Genomic DNA, 19753 nt, shown 5'->3' on the forward strand with positions numbered 1-19753 from the left:
CTGCTTTCAGTTCTTTTGGGGGTATACCCAAAGTGGAATGGCTGGGCCATATGATAATTATATATTTAATTTTTTTGAAAAATTTTGAATCGTTAACAGTTAAACAAAAACAAAATTTATCATCTTAACCTTTTTAAAGTGTACAATTCAGTGGCATTAACTACATGCACACAGTTTTTGCTACCATCAGCACCATCCATCTGCAGAACTCTTTTCATCCTGCACAATTGAATCTCTGTACCTATTAAACAGTAACTCTCCATTCTTCCACCCTCCCAACACCTGGCAGCCACTTAACTTTCTGTTTCTGAATTTTCATTACTCGAGGTACATTGCATAAGTGGAAACACACTGTTTTCCCTTTTTCATCTGGCTTATTTGACTTCGCATAAGTGTCCTCAAGGTTCATCCATATTGTAGCACATGTCAGAATTCTCTTCCTTTTTGTAGGTGAATAATATTCTATTGTGTTTGTATGTAAACCACCTTGTGTTATCCATTCATCCTTTGAGTAGGCACCTATTTTTTGGCTATTGTAAATAATGCAGCTATGAAAATGGGGGGTTATCTCTTTGAGACCCTACTTTTCCATTTTTCTAGACATATATACCTAAAAGTGGGATTGTTGGATCATATGATAATTCAATTTTTAATTTTTTGAGGAACCACCATACTGTTTTCCATAGAGGCTGCACTGTTTTACATTCCCATCAACAGTGTACAAGGGTTCCAATCCTCTGTATCTTCCTCAACACTTAATATTTTCTGCTTTGTTTTGTTTTGATAATAGCCATACTAATGGGTATGAGGTGATATCTCATTGTGGTTTTGATTTACATTTCCCTAATGATTAGTGATGTTGAGTATCTTTTTATGTTTTATTGGTCTTCTGTATATATCTTCTCTGGAGAAATTATATTCAAGTCCTTTGCCCATTTTTTAATTGGTTTTTTTTTTGTTTTTGAGTTTTAAGAGTTCTTCATATATTCTGGGTATTAATCGCTTATCAGATATATGATTTGTGGATAATTTCTCCTGTGGGTTGTCTTTTTACTCTGTTGGTAGTGTCCTTTGATGCTAAATTTTTTTTTAATTGATGAAGTACAATTTATTTTTTTTCTTTTGTTGCCAGGCTTTTGGTGTCATATTCTTAGCATTGCTAAACCCATGTATTGTTTATCTACTACTCATCAGAGATAGACATTTGGATTTTTCCCCCCACTTCTGTCTCTTACAAATAATGCTATGAACATTCATGTACATGTCTTTGTATGGATATGTGTTTTTATTTATCTTGAGTATTAGGCATGGAATTGCTAGGTTGTATGGGAACTATGTTTAACTTTTTGAGGCACTGCGATACTGTTTCCAGAGCACCTTCACCATTTTATGTTCCTATCAGCAGTGTATAAGGGTTCTATTTTCTCTATATCCTTGTCAATACTTACTATTATCCATCTTTTTTTCTCTTTGCCCATTGAATTGTCTTGGCCTCTTTGTCATAATTTAATTGACCATAAATGTAAGGGTATATTGCTGGGCTCTTAATTAATTCTGTTCTATTAATCTATATTTCTGTCTTTACCCCAGTACCACACAGTCTTGATTGTTATAGTTTTATAGCAGGTTTTGAAATCAGAAGCATGAATCCTCTGTTCAAGATTGTTTTTGGATAGTCTGGAACCTCTGCATTTTCATAGAATTTTAGGATCAGCTTGTCAATTTCTGCAATTAAAAAAAAGACTGATGGAATTTTTATAGGGATTATATTGAATCTGTAGATTAAGTTTGGGAGTATTGCTGTTGTAACAATATTAAGTCTTCCAATCAGTGTACACAGAATACTTTTTCCCATCTTCACTTTCTTTCAACAATGTGTAAAAATTTTCAGTGTTTTCAGTCTTATGTATTATTTTGTTTATTGAGGCACATACAATAAAATGAATAAATCTTAGTGTACAGCTCTATGAATTTTGACATGTATATACACTCATGTAACCATCACCCAGATCAAGATATCAAACATCCTCACTAATTTCCCCTATGGTCACTACCAGTCTGTTTCTGTGTTTATGAATCTATTTGTTTTGTTTCTTAGATTTTACATATAAGTAAAATCATATGGTATTATCTTTCTCTGGCTTATTTCACTTAGCATAATACTCTCTAGTCCTCCATGTTGTTGCAAATGGCAAGATTTCATCATTTTTATGGCTGAGTAATATTGCACATATATATATATATATATATATACCATATCTTCTTTATATGGTCTTCTGTTGGTAGACATTTAGGTTGCTTCCATATCTTGGCTATTGTAAATAATGCCGCAGTGAACATAGGAGTACATATATCTTTTCAATTTAGTATTTTTCAGGGCTCTCACAGTGTGGTCTGGGGGTCCAGGGATCTTCCAAGTGGGCATTTGCTGGGGCCAATTCGGCAGGGCAGCTGGTGTTAGAGGGGTGCAATCTGGGGGTCTCCTGGGTGTGCAACAGGCTAGGGCCACACTTCTAGAGAGAACAGGGATGAAGGGGCATTGTCCGGAGGGCTCCCTGGATGAATGCTTCCAGGGACACGCTAATGGGGCAACTGGGGATGGAAAGGGCTTGGGTGGTGTGAATCATGGGGGCACCTTGCTAGTGCTCCCTTAGTGAGCTGGCTGGATCTCTGGTGGGCATGTTTGGGTGCAGACAGGGCCCAGGAGATCCCGATCTTGGTTAAGTCTGGAGCTGGTTTGTACGCCCTGATCCTACTCCCATGTACACTATGAATGTGTGGAGGGGAATGTAAACAATGGCACTCACCATGTTCCTATCAACACTACCGGTGTGCAAGGGGAACATAAACATTGGTGCCTACCAGCACCCCCACTCCCAGAGAGTGTTCTAGTAGTTCCCCTGCCACGTGGTGGGTTCTTTCATTCTAAAAATTGATTTCCTGCATTAATGGCGGGGTTGCCCTTTAAACTCTGTAAATTGCAACATATTTTCTGTGCCCCCTCAGAGGCGAATCTGTGCTCTGGCCCCTCATTGATAATCCTCACTACTTCAGGGCTGTATTGGGAGTGGGGCTCCATCCCTTGATGTGTCTGCATCTCTCCTGCCATTTTTTCTGTGGTCTTTTTATCCCTTCTTGTTCAGAAGGTGTTCACTCAGGCCTCAGTTATTCCTCAGAAAGAATTTGTTCTGTGTGTAGGTGTAGATTTGGTGTGTAAGTGGGAGGAACTGGGCTCAGGCTATTTCCACGCTGCCATCTCAGACCTGCCCTCGTCAAGCCTTACCTTTCGTTATTAAATTTTTTCCTAAATGTTTTATCCTATTTGGTGCTATTGTAAATGGAATTATTTTCTTAATTTCATTATTTTGTTCTTTGCTGTATAAAACGACAATCGATTATTGGTTTTATATCCTCCTACCTTTTAAATCTGTTTATTACCTTTTAATACATCTCTTCTACGTTTTGTTTTTTATTCTTTTTCTAGTTTCTTGAGTCTATGCAAGTTAAGCCATGTAGATTTAGTTTTTTCTAATTCATTTTAAGGCTATACATTTTCTTCTTACTATTGTTTTGGCCGCAAACATCTTTAAGTATTGCAATTTGGGTTTGTTTTTTCTCATTAAGCATTGATTTTCTTCTTAATCCAGTGATATGTTACAACTTCCAAGTGTTTGTGGGGGGAGCTTATGTTTTTTTATGTTAACACTTAGTTTAATTGCATTGAGATTGGTGTTCATGTCTGCTATGATTTTTCTTTTGGAGTTTACTTGTATTTTCTAGTTTTGTAAGTTAAGCAGCAAAGTAGAAGTAATTGTGGCATAAAACCCCAAATAACACCGGTTGGATCTAGTATGTCCTGTTTAGTTTTGGACATAGTAGGTAGGATACCTTCCATGCATGGTAAGATTAAACCTTTCCCTGACTGCTTAGGTGTAGTGAGTTATGTGCTATTTTATCATATTCAGGAGTGTTTTTAAATGTCTTTGCAGCCACAAATAAGAAGAGTAATTCACCCAAGGCAACTCGGTCCAGTATAGCAGGGAGTCTATCACTTCGAAGAGCAGTAGACTCTGGAGAAAATAGCCGTTCAAAGGGAGACTGTCAGACTCTGTCTGAAGGTAAATTTGGAGAGTTGAGAATGTAATGTCAGTGGAAAGATGTCTGTTTTTCTCAGTTAATCTTATGGCGTAGCTTTAGACCTTTAAGGCACCAACAGTGCTGTAACTTGATTTGAAAGTTCTTGATCTCAAACAGAACATACCCATTAGTGAGAAAATGCAGCCTTTAGACTGTATGTTCTGGAGACCTTAATTTTAAATACCCGGCATCAGAAAGAGTAGGAGGTATTTTAGCGATTTTTTTTTTTAGTTTTTCTGCAGTTTAAAAATGTATATATAGTAAAATCTTCTGCAGTGGAAAATAGAGAATGATTTACTTGTTTGCTTTCTTTCTCAATATCCCCTTGTCTGTAGGCTCCCCAGGAAGCTCTCAGTCAGGGAGCAGGCACAGTTCTTCCCGAGCCTTGACACATGGCAGTATTGGTGATATGCTGCCAAAATCCGAAGACCAGCACTGTCAAGCTCTGGATTCAGATGCTGTCGTGGTTGCAGTTTTCAGTGGCTTACCTACTGCTGAGAAAAGGAGGAAAATGGTCACATTGGGGTAAACTAAGTTACTGTGTTTACATAATGGGATAATAACTAAAAGCTTTGTTTGGCACTTTAAATCTACATTGTAATGACCAAAATAAATTTCTACTTTGTTAATTTCTTAGAAAGTTCATTTGTTATATTAAAATGTCACTGTTGAAGTATCAGGGACCTTACTTTTTTTCTTAATGGAAAGATATATTACTAGAAGTTCAGTTTGAATATGTTAAAGCTCATTTTCCCTGAAGTTAGGATAATAATAGTGTGTGACCTTCAGTGAGCTCTGCCTTGTTACTGTTTTTGTGCCTGTTAGCCTTTTTTTTCCGTCTGACTCACACTTTTCAAATACATTTGTACTTTGCTATATTATGTCTCATAGGTCTTTTACACATATTGTATATGGAACAAAGCACTTCTAGCAATCTTATTTTAACACTGCTTTTCTGCTTTTATCTCACCTTTTTCTCTCCTCTTATGAAAGTGCCTTGAAAAATCAGAGAGAATTTCCCCAAAGGATATATATGATAGTCAATACCTTTTTATCTCTCTCCCAGGAAGAACTAAAATCCCAGCCATGTCAATTAAATTTCCATCCTTTCAAAAGATAGAGTGATTGTGGAATGTATTGTCTATGAATGTGCTAGATGAGCCATTAATAACCATTTGCTGACTATTTTATGGCTATTAAATACATTTCTAAATTTAAACAGTAGAGTAGTTCTACCTTGGAGACTTAGAAAAGAACTTTGAATTAAATTTAGAGAAAAATTAACATCCCTTAAGTTTACTTAATTTTATACAGTTTTAAGATCTGGATAATTGCTAAATCTAACAGCAATTGGTGATTTAGTTTTCTATTTCTGCTCAAGTTCAGGCAGTGGAAGGTATTATAATCATAGGAGATTGTCTTGTTCTCCGTGTTACCTAGCCTGGTTTTATACATGCTCTTTTCAAGTTGAAGCTGCAGCTAGCTTTTATATTTTGTTATGGAGATAATTGCATCTGCCTTAAATCATAAAAATTAAATATATATGAAGATAGACTTTTTTCCTAGACTGTAAAATCCTTTATAATGTAGCCATGACTCTCATTTTAGAGTTAATTGTATCACCAGCCTGTTTCATGTGGTATTTTCCAGCTTGTTTTTTCTTTTTTCTTGCCTGATTTAAAGAGGTTTAAGCAAAAAATTTAAATACTAAGTAGTTCAAAATGGAAATTTAAAAAAAGAATATTAAGTGAAAATTCCCCTATCTTTGTCTCCCATCTACTTAGCTTTGCAACCCCCTGCCCACACACATCCCTACTGTTCTTAATTTTTTTTTTGATTTTTTATATATGGTGTTTTCTCACTTTTTATGCATATTTAAGCAATTGTGACTATATATAGTTTTTTTAATACAAAAGATGCACCTTGTTTTGTCATTCAACACATTTCAAAAGTCTTTCCATATTAGTGAGAACATACTATTTAGAACTTCTATTTTTCTATTTATTGGAATTTTCACTGAGATACCTATATATTCACATACAGTTATAAGAAATAATCAAGAGAAATCCTGTGTGCCTTATCCAGTTTCCCCTAAAGATAACATTTTGCAAAACTGATACAATATCACAACCAGGACACTGGCATTGATACAGTCCACCATTTTATTCCTTTTCATAGTGAGTCTTTCAGTGAATTAAAAAAAAAACCATGAAATTGAGTATTGTATACCATTGCCATATACTCAACTTAGTTTGATGCTCAGTTTTAGGACAAAAAGAAATACAGATTATTATATCACTGACTAGTTATACAAAAATACCAGGTTGTTTTCTTCCTCTTTGAGGGCTAATGCTAAAGGAGGTCATCTGGAAGGAATGCAAATGACTGATTTGGGCAATAATTCTGAAACTGGGGAATTACAGCCTATATTACCTGAAGGAGCTTCAGCTGTCCCTGAGGAAGGTAAGGAATGATAAAGGCCTAATGAGGTGGGAGGTGGAAATTATGTGTTGTTTTTTTTTTGGTGTTGGTGGTGGAAAGTACTTGGTTTAATAGAAAAGTTACTGAGACATTATCTATTATCTGACATGCTTGATCTGAACATAGCATTCATTGTGTTACTAGGAGAGTAAGTACAGGGGGAGGCAAAATGGATAATCAAGCACATAAAAGAACATGTCTTATTATAAAGGTAGAATAATTTTTGCATGACACAAAAATCTGCAGATAGTTAATCTGCTCATTCAGTAAATGCATTAAATCACCTTCTTACAGACAATGAATTTTTGGTAGATATGCAAAGATGAAATTAGATATGTTCACAGTCTTATGGGGAAGACATGCCCCTAAGCAACTAATTAGAATATTAAGTGTTAAGTACTTCATTTTTTAAAGCTGGTCTTGATTAATGTTTGTAACTTGGTTTGATCTTACAAAAGTATTCCAAACTTTAACCATTTAAAAAATCCTCTAGGGTAACCAATTTCATCTCTGTCAGTTCCCTCTGTTACATTTCCAGTGTTTTTCTGCATGTTCTTCCAGGCTTAGTTTTCTTTATCTAAAAGCGTGGAAGATTCTCTGTAATTTTGAATAACAGAAAGCACTTGAAACAAGGCTATGTGTGTTGCCCTTGCTGTGTCCTTTATTATGTTAGCAAAAAAGAATGTCAACTTTATTAATGATATTTCATTATTGGATTATTTCTTTTCTTAGTGAAACTGCCATCTTCCACCTCTGCACTCATTGTAGTTCAAAGGATATATGCAGGTGCTGGCATGCACCTCTGGCTGCCCTGTGAAAAAGGATATGTGGGTGGTGGAATTCTCAGGTTTTTCAGTTAAAGAACACTTTGGTCTTCCCTCTCAGTTGGTGCTCCTGTGGCAGGCAGCATTATTTCAGTAGAAGAAATTAAATAAAAAGGATTTTTTAAATGGAGCATTGATTGTTAAAACAGAAGAAAGAAATATTTTGATGATCTTTATAGAAAGGATCTGTAGGGATTACCTAGTTTTGATGTGTTTATATATACTGATTATGAATTACAGTGGCTTAAATTTTTATAGCATATGCTGGAATTACAGGCATCTTTTATAAATAAAACATTTATGAAATGCTTCTAATTTGCCTAGCATTGCATTTGATGCTGGTGATAAAGTAATTCCAGAGCCTGCTGTTTATTTCAGAGTTTCTTTACCTTGGCATTATTGACATTTTGAGCTAGATGGTTCTTTGTAGTGGGGGCTGCCCTGTACCTTGCAGGGTGGGTGTTCAGCGGCATTCTTTGCTTCAGCCACTAGATACCAGTAGTACTCCCTCTGGGTTACAGTAACCAAAAATGTCTCCAGACATTGCCAAATGTTCCCTGGGAGGCAAATCATCCTCATTTGAGAACCATTCACTGGTTGAGTTAAATGACTCCCCACCAGGGGTGAACAATCACTTTCCAGAGTGGGTCACAGTTACAAATGGGAGTAAGTTGTAGCTCCCAGGCATGCTGGATATATGTGGTGGTGGTGGGCGGGATCAAGGAGAATAATTGAAAACCACCAGTCAGGTGTCATACCGGTTATTGTCACTTTAGTATAGAGTGATGAGTGCTGAGATAGGGTATATTGGGAACTCAGAGAACAGGCATGTAGTAGTAAAAATAGTACATAACTGTTTACAAAGTCCTCATCATGTATTAGAGACTGTTAAAGACTTTAGCAGTGTTACCTTATATTTTCTAAAGACAGCCCTACATGATAGTTACTTTATTATCTTGATTTTACAAGTAATCCAGAGATCAAACTTATCTTACTCAAAGTTATGGCATTAGTAAATGGAAAGGATGGGATTTGAACTCAGAACCCATGCTCTTATCTGTCACCTCTCTACTAACTTAGTCCACCTTTGGAAAGGTCATTCTTAAGGGATGAGAAAAGGATAGCCGGGTGAAGACCGGTGAAAGATGTGGCCAGAGTGGAGGCAGAGGTCAGATCATGAAGGATTATATTATATGTCCTAGGTAGAATTTGGACTTTGTCCTTAAATGGGATCTAAGCAAGAAGGGAGATAATGAAGTCATTTTTTTTTAACTGTTTTTTTATTAAGGTATCATCGATACACACTCTTATGAAGGCCTCACATGAAAAACACTGCGGCCACTACATTCACCCATACATACCATCAAGTCCCCCCCCGACTCTACCGAAGTCACCATCCATCAGTGTAGCAAGATGCCACAAAGTCACCACCTGTCCACTCTGTGCCACACTGTCCTCCCCATGACTCCACACAGACCATGTGCACGAGTCATAATACCCCTCAATCCCCTTCGCCCTGCGCAGCCCCTCTGCTTTGGTAACTGCTAGTCCGTTCTTGGAGTCTGTGAGTCTGCTGCTGCTTTGTTCCTTCAGTTTTGCTTCATTCTTATACTCCACAAATGAGGGAAATCATTTGGTACTTGTCTTTCTCTGCCTGGCTTATTTCACTGAGCATAATATCCTCTAGCTCCATCTATGCTGTTGCAAATGGTAGGATTGTTTCTTTCTTATGGCTGAATAGTATTCCATTGTGTATATGTACCACATCTTCTTTATCCATTCATCTGCTGATGGACACTTAGGTTGCTTCCATATCTTGGCTATTGTAAATAGTGCTGCAGTAAACATAAGGGTGCATCTGTCTTTTTGAATCTGAGTAATTATATTCTTTGGGTAAATTCCTAGGAGTGGAATTCCTGGGTCAAATGGTATTTCTATTTTTAGGTTTTTGAGGAACTTCCATATTGCTTTTCACAATGGTTGAAATAATTTACATTCCCACCAACAGTGTAGGAGGGTTCCCCTTTCTCTACATCCTCGCCAGCATTTATTGTTCTTAGTCTTTTTGATGCTGACCACCCTAACTGGTGTGAGGTGATATCTCATTGAGGTTTTTATTTGCATTTCCCTGATAATTAGTGATGTGGAGCATCTTTTCATGTGCCTGTTGGCCATCTGAATTTCTTCCTTGGAGAATTGTCTATTCATCTCCTCAGCCCATTTTTTAATTGGGTTTTTTCCTTTTTTGTTGTTGAGACATCTGAGTTCTTTATGCATTTTGGTTGTTAACCCCTTGTTGGGTATGTCGTATACAAATATGTTCTCCCACACTGTAGGATGCCTTTTTGTTCTGTTGATGGTGTCCTTTGCCATACAAAAGCTTTTTAGTTCAATGGAGTCCCATGTGTTCATTTTTGCTTTTGTTTCCCTTGCTCAAGGAGATGCATCTACAAAAAAAGTTGCTCATGTTTATATTCAGGAGATTTTTGCCCATGTTGTCTTCTAAGAGCTTTATGGTTTCATGACTTACATTCAGGTCTTTTATCCATTTTGAGTTTACTTTTGTGTGTGGGGTTAAACAATAATCCAGTTTCTTTCTCTTGCATGTAGCTGTCCAGTTTTGCCAATGTCAGTTGTCATTTCCCCATTGTATGTCCATGGCTCCTTTGTAGTATATTAATTGACCATATATACTTGGGTTTATATCTGGGCTCTCTAGTCTGTTCCATTGGTCTATGTGTCTGTTCTTGTGCCAGTACCAAATGGTTTAGATGACTGTGGCTTTGTAGTAGAGCTTGAAGTCAGGGAGTGTAATCCCCCTAGTTTTATTTTTCCTTCTCAAGATTGCTTTGGCTATTTGGGATCTTTTGTGGTTCCATATGAATTTTAGAACTATTTGCTATAGTTCATTGAATAATGCTGTTGGTATTTTGATAGGAATTGCATTGAATCTGTAGATTGCTGTAGGCAGGTTGGCCATTATGACATTATTAATTCTGACATATAAGTTTTGACATATATGTCATATATGTCATATATTATGACATATAAGTTTAAGGAGGATGGGTATTAGGTCTTCACTAAGGGTTTTGTTCTTAGGTAGTTTTTTGATTACCAATTCAATTTCTTTGCCTAGTAATTGTTCTCTTCAGATTTTCTCTTTCTTTCTGATTCAGCTTTGGAAGGTTTTATTTTTCTAGAAAGCTGTCCATTTCTTCTAGAGGTTATCCAGTTTGTTAGCATATAATTTTTCATAGTATTCTCTAATAATTCTTTGTATTTCTGTGGTGTCCATAGTGATTTTTCCTTTCTCCTTTCTGATTCTGTTTATGTGTGTAGACTCTTTTTTTCTTGATAAGTCTGCCTAAGGGTTTATCTATTTTGTTTATTTTCTCAAATAACCAACTCCTGCCCTCATTGATTCTTTCTACTGTTTTATTTTTCTCAATTTTATTTATTTATGCTCTTATCTTTATTATGTCCCTTCTTCTACTGATATTGGGCCTCATTTGTTTTTCTTTTTCTAGTTTTGTTAATTGTGAGTTTAGACAGTTCATATGGGATTGTTCCTCTTTCCTGAGGTAGGCCTGTATTGCAGTATACTTCCCTCTTAGCACAGCCTTCGCTGTGTCCCACAGATTTTGCAGTGTTGAATTATTGTTGCCATTTGTCTCTGTATATTGCTTGATCTCCATTTTTATTTGGTCATTGATCTATTGGTTATTTAGGAGCATGTTTTTAAGCCTTCATGTGTTTCTGGGATTTTTCATTTTCTTTGCATAATTTATTTGTAGTTTCATACCTTTATAGTTGAGAAGCTGGTTTGTACAATTTCAAGTCTTTTTAAATTTACTGAGGCTCTGTTTGTGGCCTAGTATATGATCTGTTCTTGGAAACTTTCCATGTGCACTTGAGAAGAATGCATATTCTGCTGCTTTTGGGTGCAGAGCTCTGTAGATGTCTGTTAGGTCCATCTGTTCTAATGTGTTGTTCAGTGCCTCTGTCCTTACTTATTTTCTGTCTGGTGGATCTGTCCTTTAGAGTGAGTGGAGTGTTGAAGTCTCTTAGAATGAATGCATTGCCTTCTATTTTCCCTTTTAATTCTGTTAGTATTTGTTTCACATATGTTGGTTCTCCTGTGTTGGGTGCATAGATATTTATAATGGTTATAGCCTCTTGTTGGATTGTCCCCTTTATCATTATATAATGTCCTTTGTGTCTTGTGACTTTCTTTGTTGTGAAGTCCATTTTTTCTGATATAAGTACTGCAACTCCTGCTTTTTTCTCCCTATTAGTTGCATGAAATATCTTTTTCCATCCCTTCACTTTTAGTCTGTATATGTCTTTGGGTTTGAAGTGAGTCTCTTGTAGGCAGCATATAGTTGGGTCTTTTTATTTTAATCCATTCTCTGACTCTATGTCTTTTGATTGGTGCACTCAGGCTATTTACCTTTAGCATGATTATTGATAGGTAGGTATTTATCGCCATTGCAGGCTTTAGATTCATGTTTACCAAAGGTTCAAGGGTAATTTCCTTACTATCTAAGAGTCTAACTTAACTCACTTAGTGTGCTATTACAAACACAGTCTAAAGGTTCTTTTTTTTTTTCCTCCTCCTTTTCCTCCTCCATTTTTTATATATTAGGTATTATATTCTGTACTCTTTGTCTATCATTTGACTGACTTTGGGGGTAGTTGATTGAATTTTGCATTTGCTTAGTAATTAACTGTTCTACTTCCTTTACTGTGGTTTTATTTCCTCTGGTGACAGCTATTTAGCATTAGGAACACTTCCATCTATAGGAGTCCCTCCAAAATACAGTGTAGGGACAGTTTGTGGAAGGTAAATTCTCTCAGCTTTTGTATCTGGAAATTGTTTAATCCCTTTTTCAAATTTAAATGATCATCTTGCTGGATAGAATATTCTTGGTTCCAGGCCCTTCTGCTTCATTGCATTAAACATATCATGCCACTCCCTTCTGGCCTGTAAGGTTTCTGCTGAGAAGTCTGATGGTAGCCTGATGGATTTTCCTTTGTATGTTATCTTTTTTCTCTCTCTGGCTGCTTTTATAGTCTGTCCTTATTTGAGGAGGTAATTGTTTTCAGCAATTACCTCCTCAAAGACCCTTTCTATCCCTTTTACTCTCTCTTTTTCTTCTGGTACCCCTTTAATGTGAATATTGTTCCATTTGGATTGGTCACAGAGTTCTCTCAATATTTTTTCATTCCTAGAGATCCTTTTTTCTCTCTGTGCCTCAGGTTCTTTGTATTCCTCCTCTCTAATTTCTATTTCATTTATCGTCTCCTCCACTTATCTAATCTTCTTTTAAAACCCTCCATTTTGTTCCTTAACAATTGGATCTCCATGCTAAATTTGTTCCTGAATGAGTTCTTGAATACTCTTTTGTACCTCCAGGAGCATGTTTATGATTTTTATTTTGAAATCTCAGGAAGATTGAACAGTTCAGTTTCACTTGATCCTTTTTCTGGTGTTTGTGGGATTTTGGTTTAAACCAGGTTCCTTTGACGTTTCATATTTGTATGTGGCACTCTCTAGTGCCCAGAAGCTCTACTCTCTGGAGCAATGTCAGGGGTCACAGGGGAGCAGTGCTGGTGCCTTGGGGGAGGAAAGAGCTGTTTTCTGCTTCCTGGCTTCTCTGCCTGTCTTCACTGCCAGAACCAGTGGGCCGAACACACAGGTATAAGCCTCTATGCTTTGCGTTTGTAGCTGCTGTAGGCGGGGCTTCCCTCTGGCTGGCCAGGAGGAAGGCGCAGCAGTCTGCGTATCATGGTGGGGGGTCTTGGAGCTGTGTAGCCAGCCAAGGGGATGCAGTGCCTGAAGATCCTAAAAGTTTCCGACCTGCTGGGCAGAGTGTGCCTGGAGAATTTTGTCCACCTGTCCTTTCTCCTGAGCAGTAAGCTCTGTGCAATCCTTGCCCCTTTAGCAGCTCTCTTGCTGTTAGGAAGTCTCTCAGACTGCCCCCCAGAGCAGCTTTATATGGATTCCTGTTTTCCACAAGCAGCTGGAATCTCAGTCTCTCCAGGTATTCTGCCTCTTAGCTTTTCAATCTCACTAATCACCAGAGCACCATGCAATGTAGGTTTGTGCTCCCAGAGCAGATCTCCAGGGCTAGGTGTTGAGCAGTCCCAGGCCTCCACTCCCTCCCCACTCTGTTTTTCTTCCTCCCGCTGGTGAGCTGGCGTGGGCGAAGGGCTTGGGTCCCACCGGGTCACAGCTTTGATACTTTACCCTGGTCTGTGAGGTCTGTTCTTTTCTTCAGGTGTATGCGGTCTAGTACAGCCTTCTTTCCTGTTGCCCTTTCAGGATTAGTTGTATTAATTATATTTTCATATTATATGTGGTTTTAGGAGGAGGTCTCTGTCTCACCTCTCACGCCATCATCTTTAATCTCCAAAGTCATATTTTTTTAAGTTTCTACTCTAGTTGCTTTGTGGAGAATGGAGTGGGGGTGGGGGATGGGATGTATAACTCTGAAGGTAGAAAAACTGGTAAAGTGAATCTAGGTGAGAGATGCGTTCAATTTAATTTCAGCCTTCAACTCATAACTTCACATTATCTTAGCAACTTTTCTGTGTAAATAGCTAGCTAGCACAAAAAAAGGCTGAATGTTTCTGTCATCGGTTTCATTTTTTCCTTTTTTTTTTTAAATTGAGGTATAGTTGATACATTAGTTTTAAGTGTACAATACATTGGTTCAACTCATTTCTTATTAAAAGCTAATTATTGACACCTTACCCCAAACTAGAGAAAGCCCTTTGCTTGGCCACATTTAGGCTTTGCTATGCACTTTCAAGTCCTTGAAACTATGGGATTTAGAGTTAAGTGGTCAGTGTTACTCAGTAACACATTTTCTCTTCTTTGAGTATTGTGGTGGTGATATAAAGCACCTAGAACTCAATAAGAAGAGTTGCTGTAAACATGCAAATCAACAGTGCCACAGAACTACCCCTTGTACTTGGTATCTAAACAGTGTGCTTCCTGCTAGAGTCCTAGGATAGGCAGTGAGTAGGAGACTAACTGATAAGGCTGGATAGAGAGAATACAATGGACAAAGGGAACTCTGTGCCTTTTGGAATCTACTTTGTGAAAGGAGAAGAGGGTCTTACTCCCTGCTTGTGAATATTATTCTGTCATCAGCAGGAGTAAATTCTCAAGAAATCTTTGTTCTTCATACCAGTAAGACTTGGTAGAAAGTTGAGCAGATTTCCAGAAAGGGAAACAAAAGTGAAAATAACCAAGTGGGACTACATCAAACTAAAAAGTTTCTGCACAGCAATGGAAACAATCAACAAAACAAAAAGGCAACCTACTGAATGGGAGAATGTATTTGCAAATCATAATCCTGTAAGGGGCTGATACCCAAAATATATAAAGAACTCATACAAGTCAACACCAAAGAAAAATATATAATTTAAAAAGGAGCAGAGGACCAGAATAGACATTTTTACAAAGCATACATAGAGATGGCCAACAGACACATGAAAAGATGATGTTCAGCTTCATTGATTATCCGGAAATGCAAATCTAAACTGCAATGAGATACCACTCACAGCAGTAAGAATGGCTTCTATCATCAACACGATAAGAAATAGCAAGTGTTGGTGAGGATGTGGAGACACTGTTAGTGGGTGCAGCCACTATGGAAAGCAATTTGGAGGTTTCTCAAAAAAGAAGAAATAGAAATCACCATATAACCCAACAGTTCTTCTTGGAATTTACCGAAAGAAAAAGTTACTAATTTGAAAATACATATGTACTGCTGTGTTTAGTGAGGTATTATTTACAATAGCCAAGATATGGAAGTCCATTGATAGATGCTTGGATAAACGATATGCGGTATATATACACAGTGGAGTATTGCTCAGCCATAAAAAAAGAATGAAATCTTGCCATTTGTGACAATATGGATGGACGTAGAGGATATTACGCTAAGTGGAAAAAAACCAGGCAGAGAAAGACAAATACCATATGATTGCACTTATACATGGACTCTAAGAAACAAAGCAAAATGAACAAACAAAAGTGAAATAGACTCATAAATGCAGAGAACAGACTGGTGGTTACCATAGAGGAAAGGAGTAGGAGGATGGGTGAAATAGGTGAAAGGGGAAAAGGGAGTGTGTGATTCCTTGATCTGGATGATGATTACATGAGTATATACCCATGATGGAATTTATTGAACTGTACACTAAGATTTGTGCAGTTTATTATATGTACCTCAGTTAAAAAATGAAAAAAACCTAACACATTCCTGGAGAATGCCTAGCAAAAGAAAATAAAATCTTTAATGAAATTCTACTTAACGTACAAGTCATTAATATAAAAATATAAAACGCAGGAAGGTGGAGTGAATTTGTCTTATATCTGTGCTTAGATAAAACAAGACTCTTTGAGCAGCATATATAATAGAAAATTTTCTGTGTCACATCACTGTTGGTGTCTCCATCTTTTCCTCTTCCTCTCTTCTCTCCACTCACTCCCTTCTCTTTTCCTCAAGCTGTCTGAAGAAAGTTTAAGGCATTGGATATGTTAATAGCTGGGAATTTTGGATTATTAAAGTAGTCTCTTTAATGTTCTTAAACATCAATAAAGATGTTACTTTTCTTAGACATGACCATCATCAACAGGCCTTTGCCTTTCGAACTGGGACCGTATAGGACAACCAACCTTGTGTTAATCTTCTGATTAATGGTCTGTTGCTGAAAGCTTAGTCCCTCTGCCAACTCCCACCAGTTGGTACCTAACAAGACTCCTATAGGCTGATCAGTTTCTTCCTTATTCTGTCTGAAACTGGAGATTATGCTCTTAAAGAGTTTCTACTGGACTCATCTCTTTGAATTTATGTCAAGGGTATCAAAACACCCATCACAGGGAAAGGCCATGGCATACCTGTTACAAACCTTTCTGGCAGAGCATCTAAGAGGAAAACAAATTCTGATGCTCTGGTATTGCTGAACTCTTTTGGGATATCAGTTAAGAGCTTTAGCATACAACTCTTGTTGCTGGCTTAAACAAGAGGAAGATTTAGTCTCTTGTATTAATATGCAGTGTCACCTATCTATGGTGCTTCAGTTTCAGGATTGAGAAATTTAGCCACTCATTGTCATCAATAACTTGTTTTTTCCTCCATCTTTTGTTCTTCCATTCTCAGTAAGTGGGCTTAGCTCCCCTCAGGATGGTAATGTGGTTGCTGCAGTTCTAAACTTCGTTTGGAGTCAGGACACCATTCTGGGAGGAGGAGAGGATTATTTCATTCTATGTATCTTTGTCAACAAAGAAAACCTTTCTCAGAGCATCGTATCAACTTTCTAACTTCCTCTTACATCTCATTAATCACTGGCAAATAAAAAGGAAAGAAACTTGGAATGTGGGAGAGGGAAAGTAGCTGAACAGTACTGAGGTTCACTTAGAAAGGTAGAAGACAAATGAAGCATTAATGTCTGCTGCACCGGGAACAACTCTGAGGCATCTTCCATTTAATGGTGTTTTGTCATTACTATCAGTGACAGTTGTGTGAGACCTTTTGGCACCTTCTGGTGAGATCAAGATGTAAAATTCCACTGCTTTGCTTTAACCATAGTGTAATGCAGTGGGTAGGTGTCACAGTGTATGGGCCATGGCACAGCAGATAGCTTGTGAACTGTTGTCTGACAGCAGCTAGTTTCATTTAAGAAAAAATGAAAAGTATTTGACCTTATGCTGTATTTACTCTCTCTCTCACTTATTGAAGACAATCAATTGTACGAGACCTGTTGACCTACTAGGCCAACTGTGAAGCTAGAGGTCCAGAGACCAATTTTTCTTGCTCAAAGCTAGGGAACGTCCAGATAAAAAGACTTGACAAAAGACCAAGGAGTGTTTTCTTGCAGGGATTCTTTCCCAGCATTTCATGTTTTCCAGAATCCTGAGAAAAATGAGCCAAGAAATTTTTTAAAATGGAGAAGATTATTCTAATTCTTCTGTTAAAGTTAATCTTAACAGTCAGCAGAGAAACATTACTGGCTTGAAGAAATCCACTTATGGCAAATCGAAAATAAAAACCGGAAATGCTGATACTTGGAATCAAAGGTTAAGATCTGCAGAGCACCTTGGAAAGAAGCAATCACAATCAAATCAGTCCTGGTTATAGCTGTTGCCATTTTTAAGTATATGTTCATGGCCCTGTCTGTTACTGTGTAAATATTCATGAGTTTATATTACATAGGAATCCTATGAGTGATGTTCCAAGAAATAAGAAGTTTTGAAAGCAAAATAATACCTTAAATTGGCATATTCAACATGTGATTCTGTGCAGTGCTGTAAGCCTTGCTAAGAGTTCTAAATGTTACATTATTTGAATACTGCCCAATAACGTTCACAGTATTTTCCAGCTTTTGGATATTCACTGTATGCTACATTTCTTGCAAATAATATAAATTAAACAGTTTTTCAAAAGATAAGTAAAAGAGTTGGGAAAATTTTATTTTTAAAAGATAACTTAAGATTTTGGGAATTTCTGAGCATTCCAACTCCTTATTTGTGAATGCTGATGGTAATATCTCTCAGGAATTCAGAAACACGGTCTAATTTGTGCCTGGAATTTCAGTTAACTCGTGGCTTTTAGTGTTTTCAATGACAGTTTCATGAAAGGCCACAAGGTGGAGGTGGTGCTTCTCTGAAGTAGCTGGTTTAGTTATGGGCAATACTGAGCATATAAATGTGTGTGTGTGTGTGTATTACATACATACATATAATATATATATATATATTATATATATATATACACACACACACATACACACACACAGTTGTTAGCAAAAAAGGTGTTAGGTGACTGACAATAGAAATACCCAATTTCAGGGCCCACTGTTCACTCTTTAACAGCAAGCAAGTGTTCTTTGCTGACAAAGGATATTTCAGAAATGTCCATGTATCAAGCCTATATCTTCTAAATATTAAAAGGAGAAATAAATCTACCGAAACTCTTGTTGAAAACAGAAGAGGAATTAAAATCCATCTGGGGCTACAGTCTTCATTGTTGGAAATTAAACTGCATATTCTATTTCTTTATTAATAGTTAAAATACCCATTCAAATTATCTATTTTCACCTGAGTTTTGATAGTTTGTATTTATCAGTTTGTCCATTTCATCTGTGTTCTTGATTGCAAGAGCATAAAGATGTTTATACTACTCCCTTACTATTTTTTAATGTCTGTAGAATCTGTAGTAATGCTCCCTTTTATTCCTGTTACTTATCATTTTGTTTGCTCTTTTCTTAGTCTGCTGAGAAGCTTTTTGCTTTTATTGATCTTTAAAAAAACTCTCTCCTTGTGTCATTGATTTTTCTTTCACCTTTTTTTATTAAGGTATCACTGACATACAGTGTTGTAAAGGTATCACATGAGCAACATTGTGGTTTTTACATTCACCCATATTATCAAATACCCCCCACACCCCGTTGCAGTCACTGTCCATCAGCATAGTAAGATGCTATAGAGTCACTACTTGTCTTCTCTGTGCTATTCTGCCTTCCCCATGCCACCCCCCCACATTATGTGTGCTAATCATAATGCCCCTTAATACCCTTCTCCCTCCTCACTCCCTTCCCTTTGGTAACCGCTAGTCCATCCTTGGAGTCTGTGAGTCTGCTGCTGTTTGGTTTCTTCAGTTTTGCTTTGTTGTTACACTCTACAAATGAGAGAAATCATTTGGTACTTGCCTTTGTCCGCCTGGCTTATTTCACTGAGCATAATACATACCCTTTAGCTCCATCCATGTTGTTGCAAATGGTAGGGTTTGTTTTCTTCTTATGGCTGAATAATATTCCTTTGTGTATATGCACCACATCTTCTTTATCCATTCATCTACTGAAGGACACTTAGGTTGCTTCCATATCTTGGCTATTGTAAATAGTGCTGCAAAAAACATAGGGGTGCATCTATGTTTTTGAATATAGGATCTTGTTTTCTTAGGGTAAATTCCTAGGAGTGGAATTCCTGGGTCAAGTGGTATTTCTATTTTGAGTTTTTTGAGGAATCTCCATACTGCTTTCCATAATCGTTGAACTAATTTACATTCCCACCAACAGTGTAGGAGGGTTCCCCTTTCTCCACAACCTCACCAACATTTGTTGTTTGTCTTTTGGATGGTGGTGATCCTTACTGGTGTGAGGTGATATCTCACTGTGGTTTTAATTTGCATTTCCCTGATAATTAGGGATGTGGAGCATCTTTCATGTGCCTGTTGGCCATCTGAAATTTCTTCTTGGAGAATTGTCTGTTCAGATCCTCCACCCATTTTTTAAATTAG

The 19753-nt window shown here is 37.2% G+C and overlaps 1 protein-coding gene across 2 annotated transcripts in view; it reads left to right on the forward strand.

The window, feature by feature from the left end:
* TRIM37 (tripartite motif containing 37) overlaps positions 1 to 19753 on the forward strand; it is a 160559-nt gene that overhangs the window by 119633 nt on the left and 21173 nt on the right. For both annotated transcript variants that reach the window (XM_036879658.2, XM_036879657.2), the window contains 3 exons: positions 3990 to 4118; positions 4473 to 4662; positions 6482 to 6600. In XM_036879658.2, coding sequence (XP_036735553.1) covers positions 3990 to 4118; positions 4473 to 4662; positions 6482 to 6600 — 438 coding nt within the window. The remainder of the gene's footprint in view (positions 1 to 3989; positions 4119 to 4472; positions 4663 to 6481; positions 6601 to 19753) is intronic.

Source organism: Manis pentadactyla, chromosome 4 (genome assembly GCF_030020395.1).
Source record: "Manis pentadactyla isolate mManPen7 chromosome 4, mManPen7.hap1, whole genome shotgun sequence".
NCBI lineage: Eukaryota > Metazoa > Chordata > Mammalia > Pholidota > Manidae > Manis > Manis pentadactyla.